The sequence below is a fragment of the Podarcis vaucheri genome, assembly GCF_965113315.1.
Source record: "Podarcis vaucheri genome assembly, chromosome: 1".
Taxonomy (NCBI): domain Eukaryota; kingdom Metazoa; phylum Chordata; class Lepidosauria; order Squamata; family Lacertidae; genus Podarcis; species Podarcis vaucheri.
Genome location: NC_138759.1, coordinates 30,963,195 through 30,985,273, shown reverse-complemented (window position 1 = coordinate 30,985,273; position 22,079 = coordinate 30,963,195). Strand labels below are relative to the sequence as shown.

At 41.6% G+C, this 22,079-nt stretch overlaps 1 protein-coding gene across 2 annotated transcripts; it reads right to left on the bottom strand.

Annotated features, from left to right (window-relative positions):
• Positions 1-2,649: 2,649 nt before the first annotated feature.
• Positions 2,650-22,049, bottom strand: TMED8 (transmembrane p24 trafficking protein family member 8; the record flags this gene model as incomplete). 2 transcript variants are annotated; one of them, XM_082233761.1, is made up of 6 exons in its annotated part: positions 2,650-9,788; positions 10,392-10,685; positions 12,462-12,603; positions 14,672-14,801; positions 16,707-16,785; positions 21,569-22,049. In XM_082233761.1, 6 exons carry the CDS (start codon positions 22,047-22,049, stop codon positions 9,571-9,573), a joined length of 1,344 nt encoding a protein of 447 aa, XP_082089887.1. In that variant the 3' UTR covers positions 2,650-9,570. The 2 variants fall into 2 exon arrangements, with proteins under 2 accessions (XP_082089887.1, XP_082089888.1); XM_082233762.1 differs by having other exon boundaries at positions 12,477-12,603.
• Positions 22,050-22,079: the final 30 nt, after the last annotated feature.

Below are 22,079 nucleotides of genomic sequence, written 5' to 3'. Positions count from 1 at the left end.
AAGCAGAGCACACAATCAGAAGAGAACATTTATCCATGTTTTCGGATAATCGGCTTGGTCTAGCTCCAGGCTGCCTCGTGATGTAAGTTTGTTCAGCTGCCTGTGCAAAACAAAAAAACCAAGAAAACCTCCACAACGAGGCTGTGTGCAATGAGGGTAGCTTCCATTGGTATATAAAATGCCCACCACTGAATGAAATTTGACTTCATATTCTAAATGAGCCAAAAGATCCAAATGCAGGCAAGATTTAAGTATTTACTGTTTATTTAGCTCACACAACATGTGTTTCAAATCTGAGCCTATATAGGATAACACAATTATTTGCAAGGGGAGCATATTGTTAGAATCCAAGAGCCCTCTTAGCAGCAAGTAAGTATCTATCTATTGTATATTTATTTTTAAGGCAAGGGATCTCTGCCCCCCACTGCAGGCATACTTTTAATTACACATTCATTGTTTTTGCTCAAGAAGGTATGGGGGAAGTTATATACCATCTGCTTTAAATATGGTTTGTGGTGCCAGCAGGAGTGTCAGGGTGAAACTTTATTTTCTACGTGGTGCATGTCCTGTAGCTTTCTACTGAAATCCTGTAATTGTTCCTACCACAAGTATCCTGGGGGTTTTCAGTACTGATGTTTTTGTTTGTTTTTTGCACTATGAATGCCCTTCCAGGCAGCAATAAAGCAGTAACCTTGGAGAAGCACTGCAGAGACAGAAGCCTAGTAAGTAGCTCATTTGACAAATCCCCTTAGTTTTATCATATCATCAGTTGCTTCCTTATTATCAGGGGGTGTATATCTTAAGAAACCTTCCCTAACCGGAGAATTGTGAAAATTAACCACAATTGTTTGCATTTTCTCATCTTGCATCATGGCTTTTACTTGTGAGTAGCAGAAGCAGGATCAGAAACTTAGGCAGGGCACTGAAGCCTTTCACTTCCTTCCCCATTACCACTCACACTCTAGAAATTCTGCTCAGTCCCTCTATCTGGCTTCTGAAAGGTCATTAGGCATTGCTGACATACTCCATTCTATGAATTGCGCCTCTATATTAAAAATAATAAGAAGATGCTGAATTTTGAACTAGTACAGTATAGTTGATAAAGAATTTTCACAGCTCCGTTTATCTTTCAGAGGTTTCCCTTTTAATCTCTTTGAACGAACTGGTGGTGTAAGGCTGTGCACACTCAAAACAGTACAGATAAGAAGAGCTGAATGCCATCATGGCCAAGCCTTACACAGTCAGCGTTTTTGGAATTTATTTGACAAAATTTATATACTGCTCGATTGTAATAAAACCTCTTAGACACCTTACAAGAATTAAAACAATCAATAAAAACCACATAAAAACAATTAAGAATACTAAAGATTAAAATTAGCAGTAGACTAAAAATATATTAAGACATGTCAACATCTATGTGTCTCGATAGTCATGCCTAAATATTTTTTTTAAGCAGGTGTTGAAAAGAATACAGTGAAGGCACCTGCCTGGTGTACATAGTTCCAAGTAGAGGTGCACCACACTAAAAGACTGATTTCTTACAAATGCAAAACAAATATTAGTTGGCACCTGTAACAGTGCCAGTTCCACAGATCAAAATGTCAAGTGGGCATATATGAAGTAAGGCAACAGGTCCCAAGCTTTATATACCAATAGTAATACCATGAACTTGGCCCAGTAACAAATTGGCAACCAGTACAGACTTCTGAACAGGGGTGCTGTGTGTTGATAGGGTCTCACTCCTGTCAGGAACTGTGCTGCGGCATTCTGCACTAACTGCAGTTTCCTGGTCAAGCGCACAAGGAGTGCATTTGTTGCAGCAGGTAAAAGCCACTTCTAGCCACTGAGGCTACCTGGTCCTCCAGTGACAAAGCTGGATCTCAGAGCACTGCATACCTACTCCTTCAGCAAGAGTGCAACCCCACCCAGGGCAAGCAATTAATCAATTTCTCAGGCAGAGGAACCATTCACGCACATAGCCTCTGTCTTGCCAGGATTCAAGGTCAGCTTGTTTTCCCCATCATCCATCACACCGCTGCATCCAACCACTGGTCCGGGGCCCACACTTATGGCATGTGCACTAATCATTACTTGGGCACCTTCAGCATGACACTTGCACTGTAGCCTTCATCCCACTTCCTTCATAGCCCAAAGCTCCCCAGAATACTATGGAGCCAACTGGATGCCTCAGTGCTGGAGAGAACACTTGGGAGCAATTAAGGGGAACTTGAGGAGGTGAGGTTAGGCAGAAATTAACTGTGTGAAGAAGAGCTCCGGCCATTTTTTAAAAAATGTGCAAAGGGCCTCTGTAATAATAAGTGCTTAACTGTCTTGCAGGAGTAAGACAGAACCTTTATGAGCATATGAAGCGGCCATATACCAACTTGACACATCTGTTGTTCTCTGACAGGCCACAGTGGCTCCCCAAGGTTCCAGGCAGGAATTTCCTTTAGCTGAGATTCTTCTCCTTTGACTGGACTTAACCATCCAAGGGTCCTTTACCTTTACATTTACCTTAACTGGAGATAGCAGGAATTGAACCTGTGCTACTTTTCGCTTAGAAAAGAACTCAGACCAACACCCCCGTTACCTCTGCAGTTCATTTTCTTCTTTCTTCACAGCAGCAAAGGAAAGACGGAAGGCTGAGGCTGTATGATGAAAATGTTTATTGAAATATTTTTTGAAAAATGCAAACACACAAGTCACAGGTTTACTTCATGCAATGAAACATACATTAACCAAGTTCTACAAGGAACAGCAAACACACTAGAAAAACTTTATCTCGCCAGTACCGGAACATACGAGTCAGTGACATAGCTTAATAAAATATCCTCTCAATTTTTTTGGGGGGGGGGTGAATGCTTGGGAGGATGTGAGCAGCATATTTGTGCACAAAATTAATGATTAAGAAACAAAAATAATATCACATGGATCATAAATCACTGACAGAAATCCTACAAGCTACAGAAATTGTGTACCAAGGTGGTGCCACGTTCTGACTAGAGGGCATGTTGCAGCTAGAGGTTGATCACTCCAGATAGTCTGTTCCTTTTGCCTTAGCCACAATGTTTGAGTACAGGCTACTGTTAACACCTTGGAGTACGGTTTGCTATGTTCAATAAAGTTCAGCCTCTCTAGGTATCCTACAACTTGCCCAAGAGTCAGCCCATTGATGATTAATGGTGAAACAGAGAGCAAGTGAGGCAACACCTTAGCTGCTTATACCAAGTTTGTTTAAAATGCTACAAGGGAGCTTCTTAGAAGTTTGACTCAGGCCTAGGCTTAAGGGTTCAAAGCAGAAACAGCCATGGAAGGAATTCAGCACTGCGCTATTATGATCATTCCATCAGTGCAAGCATTTCTGCTTGCCAGATGAAACAACCTCCCTGCTTCTTCCCCTGCGTGCTATTATGTTGGGGAACATATGCAGGGGGAGGAGAGGAGAAAAGCTCTGTTGCACTAGCAGGACTTGTTGCACTGGCTCCTGTTGGCTGAACTGCTTATTTAAATCTGGCCCAAGTATTTCAACTACGTGTTTTAAAATGTACTTTATTTCAAAGCACAGCTCAGCTGACATCAAAATATAGGATCATTTGTTTTATTTTTTTATTTCAACATCTACTACGGAAGGAGAGGTTTGTGCAATTCAAAAGCTTACTTCCAGCAATTTGAACATAAGCTGGTCAAATATATCATCAACCCACTTGTTTTGTGATTTTAATTATTTCAGCCACGTCTCTCTTTTTCATTATTGCCCAGGCCCCAACACATCCCAGAGGGCATTGGACATGTGCTTCTTGAACAGCAGTCACCCATTCTGTTCTGCCAAGCCACTTGGGTGGTAGTGGGGTCCTACATATTTGGGAGAAGCCATCAGTCTCTTGTCAGCTCAAAGGATAGCATACAACAGGAATGGGAAAGCCCCTTGCTCAGTACCTCAGGAAATCAGCATCATTCTGATGGGACTGTACTGCACTCCTATCTGGACAGGGATAGCCTAAATTCTGTTGTCTATGCTTTGGGATCCTCTAGGTTAGATTACTGCAACACATTATACACGGAGCTGCCTCTGAAGACAGTTTGGAAACTTCAGGTGGTGCTGAATTCAGCAGCCAGGTTGCCCACCAAGGGAAGACAGTTTGCGCATATGCCCATCCTGGCCCAACCACACTCAATGCCAATTAGTTTCCAGACCCAATTCAAAAGTGCTTGTTTTGACCTATAAAGCCTTCAAGAATCACCTCTTCCCCATATGAACCAACCTGAAGCCTTCTTTCGTCATCTGAGGCCCTTCTTGTGTGAGAGGTCCAAAGGCAACAACACAAGAATGGGCCTTTTCTGCAGTAGCCCCCACTTGTGGGATACTCCCCAGGGAGGCACATCTGGTTCACGTGTTGCATCTCTTTAGGCACCAAGCAAAAACATTCCTCTTCTCCTAGGCCTTTGGCTAATTAAGCAATCTATAGCATTTAAAACAGGCAGGGGGTATTGCTTGTGTTTTGTATTATGTTATGCATTTTGTGGTTTTGTATTGTAAACCACCATGTGATCTTCCAATGAAGGGTGATATAGAAATTTAATAAATAATAATAAATAACTTCAAATAAGGCATCTTCATAGGAAATGGTTTGATGTGGTACTGGGCTTTGGAGTTCAAGAATTCGCTATTGGGCTAATGCAAACCCTTTGGAATTTAGCCATTACGTTGTATGCCACTGTTCTAAAGTAGCAGTTTTACACTTTCATGTAATCCAATTCTTGCCATGTTTATTCAGAAATATATCTCACAAGAACCAGTCAGCATCTGTAAACTCTTATTTGTAGGTGTATTGCCTTAGGATTGAACCAAGTGTGTGTATTATTCAGTTCACAGGTTTCTTTGAACAGGGTCATACATTTAAACCCAATAAACTTCATTGATCCACTATATCTGATGACACAAGAAAATAGCAACAGAGTTATTGTACAGGTGTGTTTGTTTAAACTACACAAACTGCCTTTGATCAAGATCAGGAGTTCCCACACTTTATCATGCTTTCCACTTATGATGGCTCAGTATTTTTAGCCTGAGCATCTAAGAATATGTTTAAACAAACACAAAGACTTGCCTGGTAGAAGGTAATCCTTGTCCACAGTGGCAAGCAAATCAACAAAAAATGACCACCATGAAAAGTCATTCCACTAATCACTCAAAGACATCAACATAAAATGCAAGATGCACAGCCACTGCATGGAGTTTGGTCTTGGTGCTGATAGGGGATGAATAACTATAGATTAATGCTGTTTCCTGGTCCAAATAAAGTATATAGGAATATCCTTGGGGATGAAATCATCTCTCTTCTGTAAATTAACCACAACTACATTGTTAGCTATGCTTACCTCAGTTTTATCTGTAAAATGTTTTAAGGCCTTCTGGAAAGGTAACAGAAATATGCTTTATGAGGCAAAAGTCCTTGGAATGGGAGACTTTACAATGCAATCCTATACATGTCTACTCAGAAATAAGCCCCACCGAGTTCATCTACACATATGGTTGGATGCCTTAGCTTTACATCACACAACTTTTTCTTTATCATTTCCTGGCAACTGCATCCTGGTTAAGGAGATAAGGCTACTTTCCCAAAGCAGCACAAAGGGATGTAAAATTGATTAGCCCCAGATGATCACCTGTTTAACATGCTTCTTGCAGGAGAAAGGAAACTACGTGCTTGGTGAAAAAAACAAAAAAGAAATGGTATACCAATATACCTGATTTATGTAATTTGCCACTCTAAAAGGCATTAAAAGGGTATTAGACAAATGGAAGGACAGAGCTATCAACTAGCTAAATGGCGCAGTCTGCGCAGAGGCAAACAGCATGAGAGGGCTGTTGCTTTCATCCTCTGCTTGGGGCTTTCAAGAAGCATCTGGATAAGGTCACTGTTGAAAACAGGATACTGACCAGACAGACTCTTGGGAAGAACATGAAGGGTTGTTTTGTTTTTATATTCTAATAAGCTTTCCTCTCACTTGAAGATTCTCAGAGAATTATTTTATTTTATTTTTTTGGCAAGAGGCAGAAGCAAAATAAGCAGAAACTGGGCTGTAAAGAACTGAAAAACACAAAAGCAAAACAAGCCTTTCAGAAGCTAGCAAGTCCCCAACCACAGAGATCATACAATGGAGCAGAGCTACAAATTTTTAAATTTAATTCAGTCATGCCAATTCTACACTTGCCTATGAAAGTGCTGAAGTAAAAATAAAGCACATAAGGGAAGACTGGTGATGATTATAAAATATTCTCTCAATTTGAAACAACAAATTGCTGAAGTATTCAGTTGCTTCAAAAACATCACACAGAACAAATGGAGCAGGGATCAAAGTACTTCAAGTGCATTGTTACACTATATTGATGAGGTCCTCACAATTATTTTAGAAAATTTCAATCCCTTTGGCCCCTGATCTGAAATCATAGCTGATCTGTCCTAATGCCTGAAACTGGTTTTCGATTCTATCTCAAAAAATGCTTTAAAAATTACATGTATCAATCCCAGACAAGTATGTGCATTTTCCCTGGCTATCTCCCACATAACTCTTTAGATGCCAAGATGATAGTTCTCCAGGGATTTTAGGTCTGTGATCCAAGAAAGAGATCCAGATTTCATGATGTGAAAATAGGACAATAAACACATTGTGCCCTGGCTGCATCTCTATAGCTGAACAGTTCTAAGTCCCGTCAGTATTTGGAAAGGCATGTGGTGTGTGTGTGTGTATTTATCTTCAAACATGGTTTCAAAAAGTACATTGCATTTGTATGTGTGTTGGCAAAAGACCAATTTTAAACTGATTTAATCAACAAGAGCACTGAAACCAATGTGTTATTAAACAGACTGTAGAGAGGAGAACATGTAAGGCCTTTGCTCAATTTGAATCTACTGCAGTTTAGGTTATTAAATCTTAATTTCAACTTCTGTTCTCTTTCCCAGAGTGAACTATTTCCAGCCAGGAAGGAGACATTGCCTCCTATATTTATAGGTAGAACATGCAGTACAACTTAAGTAGCAATTAACATGAGCAAACACACCTCTAGCAGGCATGGGCTAAAGAACAAAGACAAATTTATTGTGCTGAACAGAGATTTTCATATTACTTGTGTGACAAAAAGCAGAAAACTCTGTAACAAACAAACTTAACTCAAACTTGCATACTGTACTTGATTCACACAATCTGTCTTTATAGTCTGCTCTTCAAGCAGAACCCTAGGTAAGGCAAATACCTATCATTTTACCTGTCTATACCAAAATAAGAGCCCTTGTATTGGACATATTTAGCAGACTCTGTGTGTTCTGTAAAATGTGGGAAGTCAAGAAATTAACTTTTCACAGGGAAAATGCTTTGAACAATAATGAACAACAGTGTTTAAAAACATTCAGAGGGAAGAGAGTCTTTAAAGCTAACCATGGGCTGTGCAACCGTGAGACACAAGGGAGCTCCTGTTTCTGGCTTTTCAAAAATACAGCAGCTGCTGTTCAGGATATTTATAGAAAAATAAATACACATACTGTCCTTTAAGCCAAATAATCAATTTGTGTTGCTACTGGATTGCCTCTCATTCTCTTCCCCTCCAATTGATTTGCAGAAAGATAAGCTCAAAGTTTGCTTCTTGCAAGTCCTGTGCTTTGCAAACTCTGTGCTTCTCACTTATTGGCCTGGAATCAGCCACTAATTTCTCCATTCTCACTGCAAATAAAAACAAAATGCCTAGGAGCAGCTACACCTGACTTCCACTTTTAAAGTTAGCAGGAGCCCTTGTTTGCCAGGCCTCACTACCAACAATTAAAAGACTTAGGTTTTCACTCCAAGTCTTTAACTTTTTTTAAAAAAAGTTCAATGGAACCAATAGTCTCCTGCTACCTTATTTGCTTTGCAACTTTCCCTTCCTTGGCAAAGTACTTAATATGGCATAGTTAAAGAACCATCATGTCTGTTTGGAAGATAGATTCTTTGGCATTGCACCTTCTAGCACTAAACTATCAGCAAAAGATAGCTGTATATATGATCAAGGGCATTTCCTTAAAAGGTCACCAAAATGTGTGTGTATCCTTCATATTATAACTGTTTGCTGCAATCATGCAAAGAGCCAAGCAAACACAAGAGATAAACATCAGCAGCCACTGTTTTAAAAGGCATACTCCAGAGTTGCTTCTGAAATCCTGATAAATACATGTATTAGTCCTTTGCTGCAGAAAGGACTATGTGACCTACACATATATACCCTATAAAACCTGAGCTGTGAACGATAGGTGATGCGACTGCCACTCCTCTGAAATGTAACAGTTATCTGTGCCACTTATGCTGTATTAAAGACTGGCAATGGCCTCCGAAGCCTGAATGCAAGGAAAGAGGCTCTCTTACCAACTAACACCTGAGATATTAAACTAGAGGTGTCAAAAATAAGGCTGAGGAAAATCCCTTATGTGCATTATAGAACACTCTACACAATATCATGAGGGCTAAGACGTTGATGCCCAGAATAAAGGACCTCACTTGCCAATAAATGCTACTGCATGGCTCAGTTTTCCATCACTGGGATGGAAAGGGATGCTGTGTACTCGTATGACTGTGCACAATGGCCTTCTTGTAGCTTGGAGTACTTATTGGTTGAGTGCACAGCCACGGCACAGCAAATATGAACAAGCATAACTATATTATCATATGCAAACTACATTATCATGTTTTGCTTCCAGTGAAAGTGACTTTTTAAAAAATGAATCCTCTTGCTGGAATAAATTGACACACCAGCCCATTTTGGGTTTTGACACCCCTATCTTAAGCTACACTGAATTCAGGCAAAAAGTCAACCAATGAAAATTACATTAGCCCCAAAAGGTCTGGAGGAGGAAGAATCTTTGTTTGGTGAATTGCTTGACTAGAATTATTTGGTTTATGCTTCCTTCTTCCATTTTGTGCCCTTTCTGAGAGAAAATACATGTAACTTAAAATTCTTTCAGACAAGCTGTGAAATCCAGGTATCTATACCAGCAAATACACACCAATTTTGCCTTACAATAAACTAGCTACATTTGCACGGAACTAGAAGAGAGAAGACAGGCTGGCAATGGCCTGGATGGCATACATACGTGCCATTTCAGAAGCTTACCAGAGACCAAGCAAATGGCAGTGAACTGCAGCATAGTAACAATGCAGTTTCTACAGGCTGCTTTGGCAGCGGATCCCAGTGATTATTTGCAGATAGAGGAGCAGAAGCTGATAATATATTTACCCCAAAAGAAAAGGCATATTTCAACTTCAGTTCATGGAAGTGCAATAGAAAGTAAAAGCAGACACCTGAACCTGGTCCAGTGATTTGCTTTCTATAACTAAGCTCTCAGATTGGTGTCTGCATAAAACAAACGAGCTGCCAATAATCACGTGCATCACTTTAACAGTGAGGAAGGGTTGAAGGAAGTCATCCATACATAAGCATAGAGATTCAGCCATCAAGTGTGTGCCTGTTAGGAGATACTAGTCATGACAGGCAGCTTGCTTTGGTGTCTTATGGCCCACCCACTCCAAATCTCATTAACTGCTCTAGCTGGTATAATAGACATGGAAGAAGAGAATCTTGTTGCGTAGGAGTGAGTAAGAATTGTCAAATTTGAGCAAGTAGATGCCCTCGCCTGGATAATCGTGGCTGCCTACTTGCACTTCCCGGTGGCTATCCCTTCGGTAGACAGGCATGATCTCCCCATAACGGTTTCGCAAATAGCTTCTGGAGCCTCTTTCCACATCACCAACTGGAATAGGTCCTGAGAATAAAGGAACACACAAAGCATCAGTGAACAATGAAAAAAAAAAAAAAAGACTAAAAAGTGTAATCAGACTGACTAAGGAAGATCACAAGAAGAAAGCATTATGCTTTGCAGTGGACCATGACATTCTAAGTTAAGTGTCTGCTGATGACAATGAAGTTCTACAGATTTTCTTTTTTAATCTCGATGTTAATTATAACTTATGTTGATGTTCAGTATGTGTTTTATGTTTTTATTTTGTGAGACATGACAGTCATAATTCCTCTTCCATCCATGTCCCTTTTCTCTTGTGTGTCGTACATTACATAATGTAATTTTTATTATTATTTATATGCCACCCATCTGATGGCTTGTCCCAGCCACTCTGGACGGCTCCCAACAAAATATTAAAACACAAAAAACCTCAAACATTAAAAACCTCACTGACTTCTAAAAGTCAGATAGAAGTTTATTTCCTTGACATCTGATGGGAGGGCATTCCACAGGGTGGGCATAACCACCAAGAAGGCCCTCTGCCTGGTTCCCTGTAACCTCAGAGCTGGATCACAGCATGCTGATATTAAGGCAATAATCATGACTCTTGCCCAGTTCTGCACTGACCTTCAAACTCTTCTTCATCATCATCTTCATCACTTGATTCACTAACTTGCACAGTAATTGCAGTGCTAGTAACAGAAGTCCAATCAAAATAGACTCCAAAGCCAATGTCATAATCTTCTGTGGCAAACTCCCAGCAGACACGCTTCCCATCAGGGTGAGTTGGCACCCGGACTGTTAACACCTCACCCCGTTTCACTACCATTCGGGCATTCTTCTCCTTTGTCATCTTTGTTTTGAACTCCCTTATCTTGGCGCTTGTCCAAGTAGTAGGGGGAATTAGAGGTGGAGGACGAGCTGAAAGGAACAAGGAAAGTATTACTAGCTTGTAATCAACAGAGGGCACAGTCTTTAATTTCATTGTACATTCTAAATCAACACTGCGAACAAGCAGAATAGATTTTGCTTGTGCGATGGGACTTCACCTTCCTGCAGTCCCCCAGGCATTCTCAATATATGCTCTGAAGAATTGAGAAATCCCCAGGGTACATAAAGGAAAGAAGAAGAAAGGAGAGTCTCATTGTGCAAACTGAACCCCACTGATGCAATGGTGAATTCTGCTCATATGGTTGCCAACTTTCAAAAAGTTCAAAAAGAAATAATAGTTCTCCTCCACCTTTATGCTGGTAGAGCTCTTTGAAACTGCAGATAACTATTTTTCTTCCTCTTCATCTCAACCCAACTTTACCTTGGGATGATTGACACTAGTCTTTTAATGTCACTGACAAAAGCAATCTATCTCATATTTAAACAAACTACAGTGGTGCCTCACAAGACGAAATTAATTCGTTCCGCAAGTTTTTTCTTCTTGCGAGTTTTTCGTCTTGCGAAGCACGGTTTCCCATAGGAATGCATTGAAAATCAATTAATGCGTTCCTATGGAAACCGCTTGCCAGGCTGGCAGTGCGGAGAAGGGCTTTTCTCCCCACCGCAAGCCTTCAGGACAGGTACGGGAACAGAGGGGAAGGGGCGCAGCGCTTCTCCTCTGTTCCCGGGGGCTTGCGGTGGGAGGAGGGTTTTTCCTCCCCACCGCCAACATTCAGAACAGCATTCTGAATGATGGCGGTGGGAAGGAAAACCCTCCTCCCACCGCAAGTCTTCAGGACAACCATCCGAAAGCTGGCGCGGGGAGGAGGTCTCTCCGCCCCACCGCCAGGCTTCGGAGCAGCCTTCCGAAGGCTGGCGGTGGGGCGGAGAGACCTCCTCCCGCCGCCAGGCTCTGGAGCAGCCTTCCAAAGCCTGGCGGCGGGAGGAGGTCTCTCCGCCCCACCGCCAGGGTTTGGAGCAGCCTTCCGAAGGCTGGTGGCGGGAGGAGGTCTCTCCGCCCCACCGCCAGCCTTCGGAGGAGGTCCAAGGACAGTGGGGAAGATGCGCTGCGCTTCCCCGCTGTCCCTGAGATTTCCCTATGGGCTTTCGTCTTGCGAAGGAAGCCCATAGGGAAATTCGTTTTGCAAAGCGCCTCCAAAATGGAAAACCCTTTCGTCTAGCGGGTTTTCCGTCTTGCGAGGCGTTCGTCTTGCGGGGCACCACTGTATACACCCAGATTTAGTATGCATTTAGTTTCACATAGAAAAGCTTCTCATGGGGAATTAGTGACAATGCGTTTAATTGTCAACACTATCCTAACATAGTTGATTTGCTATGCCAAAAGGGCTGTTTTAAATGAATTTCTAGTCGGGGGGGGGACCACCCCCAGAGAAATATAGCTTTGAGAACCTTGCTCCAGGGCGGAATAAATAAATGAAATCAATTATTTCAGCTCTTTTGGTGTCTCCATTCCATTGCTTCCCTGCAGATTTCCAATTGTATCATAGTGTTCTAGCCATGTATTTTACAGGTTGGACTGCCTTTCAATTGAACTCAAACACCACTGAATATAAATAAATAAATAAATAACAAAATAAGAGCAGACATAGTCTAATGTCCCAGTCTCCTATTTTTCTAAACTTATAAATCAATTTCATGTTTGAAGATTTATCATACCAGAGTATCAATATTACATTAGGGATTTGTCCAGAACTCTGGCTACTAATAAATAATACCCTGAGTCAGTGATGTAGTCTTAAATCTTACCTTTCTTCTGCTCACCAAGTAAATCTGTAGTTTCCAGCTCTGCTGTAAGGACATCTACTGCTCCTGTGTATTCAGACTGTATCATGACTATATCACCTGGTCCTTGTGGGTCAGGATACTTTGTCATCCGCACTACAGCCTCCTATGCAGAGGACACAAGCTTCCTTAGAATCACACCATATATTTTTGAAATTACTACATTTATTTGTATTTAATTACTAAATTTTACCTGTTGATGCACAATTTCCAGGTCACATACTGAAAACCATGGAGATTTCTTAAGGGTAGGAACTAGATTACCAGGAGACTCTGCATATATCTTTTAAGACATGATACATTTACTGTGCTTCCCTCTACATAACTACACTAGTGATCATACCACCCACCCTCTTCTCCTGGAGCAAATGTAAAGTACAAAAATAGTAGCACAAAAGCGGTAAGTTGGGCAAGAGACCAGTAGCAAAACTAGGAAGCAGGTGCACTGGCTGTTACAGTGTCTAAAGACATATTCCCCAGGTTAAAATCTGACAATACTAGTAAACACTGCCAAAATTGCCCTGACCTCATCCTTGGAGCTCTTCAGTGGAAGACAGGTTGGGCATACAGAAATTCTCCTGAAATGAAATCATGTCAAAGTGCATTCATTGCAATAATTAGGCCAATATAACTTTGCCATTAAGAGACATCTATTTCAGTTCATTTTAAAATGCATGAAGCACAGACCAACATTTGCATCTGTAGTCTCATAGCCTTACTGTTAGGAAAACAGCAGAGAATAAAGAAACCAAGTGCTAAAAAATGACAACCTTTTTCCAAAGTTCAATTTTCAATTCCAATCTTACCTTTTAAGGAGAATCAAAAGCAAATCAAATTACTTTCTAAGTACTATATTAAACACTACAGCTATTCAGCAACAGAAGGAAAGAACTCTGGCAGACATATTTTTTTGGCACACTCTTCCATTATCTCTCAAGACACAGATGTCAACAATCTTACTCAAGATTCTTATCTCTGCTCTCTAAATTCAAAGGCTGCATTTGCATCACTGAAGTGACCTCTTTGGGGTGCAAGCCTGGGCAGTGAGCGTGTATGGAGGTCCTGGGCTGTCCAGATGACAGAACCCCACTCTTGGCTTTGCTGATATGGTCCAAAAGAAAGAAAAGCAATACATTTGGCAGCAGCTTGGTTGCAGGAGTTGCCAGAAGGAAGCATAAAAGATACCATCCAACCACCTTAGGGACTCTGCTTCGGATTTGTGTCGGGTTAACTCATTAGCCTTTGCTTCTCCTGAAGATATCCCGAAAGGCAGCAGAGGTTAATTCAAAGGAATTCACAGAATTTATATATGCCCAAGTCAGATCTGTGTCTAAATTCGTTAGACACTCTTTGCAACTTTGTTCTATTGTGTAACTCACAAGTTCTCCAACTTTCTACCCCTAGGAACCAGCTGAGATGGCTGAAAAATATTGGGGACCACCAGTCACAAAATGGTAGTGCAACCCTAACACTTTCCTTTGTATTTCTACTTTGCTATTATAAAGAATATTAACCTCTCTCTCTCTTATTTTTTTCAGCACCTCCTCTGAGGAGGGAGGAGCCTCAGAGGAGGGAGACTCAGAGGAGGGAGACTTCTTTTCCCTCTCTCTCTTTAACTGCCCCCCATCTCCCAGCAAACTTTACTCAGAATATGGGAGGGTTGGTTTGCTGGTGCAAACCTTTTTTCCAACAAAAAAGGCTACAGCATGGCCAGGGGACAATGCAGGTGAGTAAGGAGGCACTGGATGAGACATGGCACCAAAGCCCTATTGTAAGTAGACTTAGGCACCATAATGGTCCCCAGCCATTTGAGAAACACTGGTCTAGCTTCACCCTTTCCCTCATATGTTGCAAAGCCACACATATGCCTTTTCACACTTCTTCCTCATCAAAGGGTTTTTTAATTTTAAAATTTTGCAGACCCCAGAGAAATAAAAAGTGCCCAAAAATGTATCCATGTCTTAACAGTACACAAATGTGATAAAGTGTTCTTTTAATACAAAGAACAGCCCCATAAACTTAACAGGAAGTACACATGTATTATGAACAGTAATATCACAAATAAATGAACAGTATCACAAATAAACCTAACAAAGTGTATTGCTCATGTGCTACATAGACGAATGCATTCAGAAATAATACTGTGCAGACAGTCTAGGAAGCCAGTCCCCTACCTCTTTTGGGTGCTGATGTTGATCAGTTAGGATCTCTTCCTTTCCTTCTACATCTTGCTCTTTCAGACCATCGCCAGCACTTCCACAATCCTTTGTAGCCTCTGCATTCACCGGTGACCCACTCTGCAGCCTCTCAAAGAAAAACAGCAGATCAATTCAATATGTTTTAAGAGAAATTCAGGATGTTTCCAGGCAGGTGAAACAATCATAAATGAATCTCCAATCAAATGGGGAAATTGATTAAAGGATGCTAAAGAAAGGGATGCTAAAGAAGCAAGATTTCTTTAGTGTGTGTATTCCTGACACAACCACATAAAGCTGTCTCAGCTGAGCCAATGCTACAGTGAATAATTCTGCAGCTTTGTACTCCCTTAGGTAGCAGAAATACAGCCCAGCTGAGCCCATCCAACCACCACTTCATAGCTGAAATACTTTGTAAACATTGGCTTTAGCAAATCATACCCTGCACTCAGGCTGATTAATTCATCTAGACAGAAAAAGTGCATCAGAATAATGTGACAGCTTGATGCAAGCATCTCCATGTCTATAAATGAAATTTTTGCAAATAATGTTTTTTTAAAGATACATTAAGCAAATACATTTTACAGATAACAACACAGGGCTTACCAACAAACCTTCAGGACTAACCACAGCAGTAAGTTCCTGTCCCAGCTAACTACTCTGACTTCTGGAAAGATGGGAGCAGGGCAACATGGCCAAGTCTGGGGTTATTTAAGCTTGGTCACGCCCTGTCTAAAACAACTGATATTTGAGAGTTTAACTGGCAGAGAGAGTCTGGCTGGCTATGGAAGTAGCTAGGTGTGCTTAGGGATTTGTCAGGCAAGGAGAAACCTGTATAATTTCCTCATGTGGAGGAAAAGGACATGGAAAAAGACTAGAAGTGCTTTTAGAGGAGTGGGTACCCATTCTAGGAGTAGATGGTTTTAATAGAAACAATTCTGTTGTAGAGGACTATAAATTCTGGTTTAGACCTGAAACAGTGTTTCTGACAGAAAATAAGTACTGTGCTTTTAATAGTTAACCCTTCAAACCTTCTCTCTCTTTCAGTGTTCATTAATATTTTCATCATGCCTCAGCTTTAATTTATAACTTGTTTAGGGAATAAGTTGTCACAGTTGTTACTGGCAATCTTATAGGATGGTACTCAACTATGTTTTACTCAAAGTAGACCCTTTTAAATGAATTGGCTTAGTTGTATTCATTAGTTTCAGTGAGTCTATTCCGAGAAAAATATAGTGGAAAACCTCTCTCTGTATTTCTCTCCCTACCCACCCCCCACCTATTTTTGTTGTTTTTTTAAGTCATTCTTAGGGTCCATTTTGGAGGAGAAACTAACAATAATAATAATAATAATCTTAAAACAATAATCTAATTAGAATCTATTATCTAAATGTAAAGAACATATTTCCATCAGGAGAACATTTAATATTTAAACCTCTGCTAGTTTAGAGAGCAAACATGGTAGTAATGGGGGGGGGGAATTACCTGGCATTCATGCTATCTTAGAGATTAAAGCAAAAGCCTATTTGGCATCAATGGGATGCTGCACAGCATCCCTGGATGAAAACGTAATTACAGAGGCAGCACGGATTTCTATCTCCTCTATGGCTCCAGAATTCAAATGCCAGGATTACCTAAGTTTGCTTTTAAAAATAACATTGTGCTTTCACAATAAAAGCAAAGTTTAACTCATTGAATCCCACTCTTTCTCTTGTTAAACATGGTGCACTATAGGGCATTACAATTATAATATAATACAATTATTAATAGATCAGCGTCTGAACACTTCAAAAACCCATCAATAAAGAATCAATATGTCATTTACAGATATTTTACAGGAGTTATAGAATATCCAACAAAACTACTAAATGAAGCAACTGGCAGATATTCAGATATATATTCTATATTGCGAAGGAAAGCTGAGCTGATTGCTAGACTCCTCCATCACCAGAAACTCTCCTTCATTGCTCCTGAGCAAGACCTAATGCAGGCCTTCATTACACATATTTCCTACCTGCACTGCAAGGCATCATTTTCAGATGTGGCAGCTGCCTGGAAAGTAGATTCCGGTCTTTGATCTGAATCTTCATTCTCTAGAAGAGGGTAGACAGAAATAATATTTGGTTTTTCGGCAGTTGTAAAACTCTAGCTATTATCCAGTGCTAGGCTCTTATGAGTGAAAGGGAGGGAGGCAAGTTTTGGCTATTTTTCATTTCCCCCTGCAGCCCCTTGTTCTCCCTGAAAAAGCTGCTTCAGCAGTTGAGGGACTCTCTGAAACAATGTGGGAGGGAGTGCTGGGGACTTCAGAGCAAAGGGACAGTCAGCAGAAATTGCATTCTACACCTACTTCAGGCTATATCACAATCACAACTTAAAAGACTGCTTCCTTAAAGTCATATAACATGCAGAGCACAATGAGTTGCTATGACAGTATCCAGATTGTATAGCGTCTGAGCCACAGAATACAGATGTGGCAGCCTGACAGGCAGGCCCCAGATTTAAGGCATCACTTGCTATATAAACATCTCTTCCCTCTATTACAGCACAGGACAAGCAAAGTAGCAATGGCCATCAGTACTTATCATGATGCCTGCCAAACTGTCCCTTTCAGTTCTTAAACAGTAGTGAAAAAATCAGGGAAAGCATTAATATTGGGTGAAAACCAACAACCGTGGAAGGACAATGAGGAGTAACTTTAATAAACAAATTAGGACCATCGCTAACTCAAACATAGTCAAGAAGCACACAGATAACCTTTTCTAAACAGAAGGATGACATTTTAATTCATTTACGGTAATCACTGGCTTTTCAGCAGAGATTACTCAGAATGGGAGCAGGCTATCATTAGTTTTATTATTTAAATTCATTAAAGCCCAGTCCAGGAGTGACAAATTAAATTTATAATTGTTTATAAAGCTCTGGTATACATTGTTTACCGATTGTAGATTTAATGTAGGAACTGGGAACAGGCAATGCAATAAGAGCTTTTATCTAAGTTGATTATCTTCAGAATTGTAAGAAAGCACAACAGTATGGTGATGGCAGTGCACAATTTTCTTTTAATAAGTTAGAAATTATACATATATGTAAATGAAATTCTGCAGATCAATCACATTAAATATGCTTGCTCATTTTCTGCATTTTCCCTTGTTTCTCGTGTTTCTCGCTTTTCAAAGTATGTCGGATTTGGGGGAACAATTTGGAGAAATAAAGTATGGAGAATGACAACCAATTAGTTTGGAAAATATGGAGAACACTGCTGAAATCATAGTGAGAACTACCATAGTGCTTTCAGAGCATTACTTATATTATCTCATAATCCATAAATACTCATGTAAAATAGCCCAGCATTTTCATCTCTGAGGTAGGGTGTGTGTGTGTGTGTGTGTGTGTGTGTGAGAGAGAGAGAGAGAGAGAGAGAGAGAGAGAGTTGGACTTCGGCTCATCAGCCCCAGCTTGGTGAGTCTATGGGTCAGCAGGAGGAATCATGGGGTACTGGTTCTTAAAACGATTTTAGAAAGCCAGTTCTGAACAGTTAAGTTCTGGAAGTGATTTGCTAAATCATTTTACAGGTAATTTTGTTGCCCAGCCCTTTTGTTCAGTTTTACAGATTTCCAGAAAACTATCCAAAGCAGTAAGTAAATGCTTGTTGTCAGTGCTTTTTTGTGGGGGGGGGGCGCAGGGGTATGCATACCCCTAAACATTTTGTGAATCTAAAGTTTGGCCTCATTGAGGGGCATTATTTCAATATGAGTAGGATTATGAGAGTAACCCCTAAACATTTTATAAGAAAAAAGCACTGCTTGTTGTGATAAAGTCTCAACAACTAATTTAATAATTCCTTCCTTAACCTGGGCTTAGCATTAGTGCTTATCGGCTCAGATGAACAGAAACTTTACATCTTTCCAAAAAAATTAAGGGTACTGTATTACAAATACAGTAAAGCTATTCTACAATTTCCTTATGCCAGTATAGATTTTGACATCAAGTACAGTATTCAGCATGCTAAGAATTTCAAGCTGGTTTTGTTTGTATTCATTTTTTATAAATGTACATTTTTAGCTCTTAAGGCTGTGAAGATAAGACTTGAAATTGTGTAGGCAGCAACTGACAGGGTTTTGAGAGAGGCTGTTGAGCAGAAATTACAGTACAGGTGTGTGGGGGGGGGGCTCCAATATTGTTTGCATAATATGATTGGGGGCTTCTCTTTCGTGCAGGATTTTGATTGAAAACAAACAAACAAATTATTTAGAATCCAGACCCATCAATGGCTTAGAAGTTCTGAGGATCACCACAATTAACCCATAAATATGGTAAATAAAGGGGAAAGAAGTGTGGTGAGGGAGACTTCCTCCCACAATTATAGAAGGTAACCAATAATAGGGAACCAGAACAGAAGCAGTTATTTACTTTAAGGTTGTCACAGCTGCACAGTGAGAGTTGTGTGTTTTTAAGAAGGAAAGAAATGCATTAGCTTTGCAAACACAGGAGGAAAAAAAAGTCCAGAACTCCAATCTCCATCTAGGAGAATCACCAGCTTGTCTCAAAGCCAGCACTGACACCCAATACTACAGCAACAGATGATTCCATTTTTATATTTCACTTATTATTATTACTCAACATCCTTTGCATATTGATATTGATATGTGGGAGCTAACTAACATTAGGCACTGCTTATTCAGTGGGGGTGGGGACTTGGCATTTACACAGCACTTCCACATACATTATTTTGCTGTGATCCTTACAAACAATTGTCAGAAATTATCCTGCTGATAACTGAAGATGAGAGATTAAGTCTATGGCTTCCTTATGTCTACTGTTGAATTCAGATGGCAGAAACTAGATTTGAAATAGGGATATTCTGATCAAAGGTATCCTCTCAGATATCAATGTATACTAATGGGGTTTTGAAGTATTTGTGGTCTCATTTTCTGGGGCAGGATCTGTTTAGACCTGCCTTTTATTTGTATATATTTTCAGTTTTTTAAGGTATTTATTGGCTGTGGTAATTGTAATTGACTTCATTATTTCTACTGTTTGTAGGTCACTTTTTCTAAGTGACTAATAAATAATAACAACAACTGGGGTGGGGGCTAAGCTGCACAGAGTCTTAAAGTCTGTGAACAGGGTGTATACTTTTAAATCTACCACTGATTTCTAGGATCCTCCATTTTAATGATTAGTCAACAACACATTTCCATTGCTTTCACTTAAACCTCTCTATGCTGTGTTATTACACTTGAGATTTTAAAAGTGAAGTGTCTGGTGCATAAAACAAGAAAGCAGAGAAGTTCATGGCAATGCCACTACTGTCTGCTACCTGATGCAACAGTTACACCAAGGTGCATTAGCCCAATTAGAAAACAACTGGTATGCTGAGGGAAAAATTAAACAATGCAGTAACCCAAGGGAACAAAAGCTATTAAAGGCTAGCTCCTGACAAACAAGAATATCAAACAAGCTCATCAAACAAGCAATACTGCAGTATATTATGCTCCACCACACTATTTCTTGATTGATAAATAAAACATTGATGGGTACTGCAAAACATATAATGCAGTATTATGATTTTGTTCTGACACCTGTTCAATACTGTTCTACACAGTACTGATTAAGTTCTTGGTGATCTCCTTATTAAAGTGATTCTGTGATATCCAGTTATTCTTAACACTGATGTTTCTGTTACAATGGAAATGACTTTATGCTCTTTGGTTCCACTTCTAGCTACTGGGATACCACAATTGTGAAGAACATCAATATGGGCAGCCCATCTTCAGGAAGTCTTTCATGCCGCAATTCTGCCTTGCCCCAACACACCTAATACCCTGGTCTTCTGTAATACGCATGACTCTTCCTTGTACCTTGTTTTCAACTGATCAACATAAAGAAAAGATGACAATTTATGCAACCAGTAAACCACTTGTCCAAGCAACGACGATTGCAGAAAAATGCGTAATCTGCCAACACTCGAGGCATAAATTCTGGTATGGATGGAGCTAGCACATCTACAGATGTATAGGATAGTGAAAGGATGCATGTAAACTTAACTTTAATTATTACTTGTAGCTTAACCACTACAGTATGTTGTCATGGAAAATGGTGTGCAAAGGCGAAAATCCCAAAAAGGTAGGGGTCCTTTCTAACCGATGCCCCTGGGAGGAAAGGATGCACTGAGTTCCTTAGGACAAACCACGGAACTACAATGACAGTCCAGTCCTACAAATATTTATTCAGAAGAAAACCCCATGGTCTTCTTACTCCCTCGAGCGATTCACTTGCACCTCGAGTTTTCGAAGGCATCAATCAAACCAAGGACGACTATATACTCAAAACGGAGGTCTAGGAGGGTCTGTCTGGAAACAGAAATGGATTGTTCTTCCTACTGACCAGAAGGTGGCCAGCAACTGTCTTTTCAGGACCCCCAGCCGGCCTCAGGATGACTCTTTTCAGGCTTCCGCGACGCCTCGCCTCGAAACACCTGCAGCGCCAGCAGAGCAGCCACAACCCCCAGCGCCTCAGCCCGGGCTCCTCGCCGCGCGCCCCAACCCGGTTTTCCCCAGAGTAAACGCCTCCCGTCGCGACCTCGCCGCTCCCCTCGTTTTGCTTATTGAATGCCAAGAAGCTCCGCGAGCGGCAGAAGTTCAACAGGTGGCGCACACGCGCGCCACAGGGAGGGGGCACCTGTTGGGTTTCTGCCTGCAGCGCCGCTGCCAGGGGACCTTCCAGGGAGCGAGGGACGTGGCGAGCCACACGGGCCCTCCTCCCGCGCTCCGTCAGTCCCCGGGGAGGGGGAAGGCCCTGACAGAGACGGCGTTTTCTTTTGCCCCCCGCCCCGCTATCTCCACCCCGCAGCCGCGAGAGAGGCCCCCGAAGTACCTGAGGAAGGCGGCAGCGGAGGCGTGAGGCGCGGCTTCTTCTCGTCGTCTCCAGCCCCGCCAGCGGGGCAACTGTCGCCGCCTCCTCCCAAGCCGTTGGCCGCGGAGGGTTCGAAGCGGGTGCCCACGGCGGCGGCGGCGGCGGCCAGCACGTCCGACATGGGAAGGCGGAGGGCTGAGCCGCCCGAAAGCAGCCGGGGAGGGTCGAGCGGAGCCGAGCAAAGCCGGAAAGAGCCGAGCGGCGATCGTAGCCGCTCCCGTCCCCCTCCCTCACCCGCGACCACCACCGCAGCCTCCTTCTCCTCCTCTCGGGCCTCCGCCCTACGTAGTTCCCGCCTAAAGCCGGCCGCTTTCGAAAGGGCCGCTTTCGTCAGGCTGCTACAGAGGCTTCTCTGGCGGGCGGGATGGGGAAAGGAAAGGCGGCGCACTTCCCGGAAGCGCTGGTAGCCATGGAGACCGTTCCAGGAAGGACGCGTTGCCATAGCGGCGCCGTTGCTGCTGCCGCTGCTCGG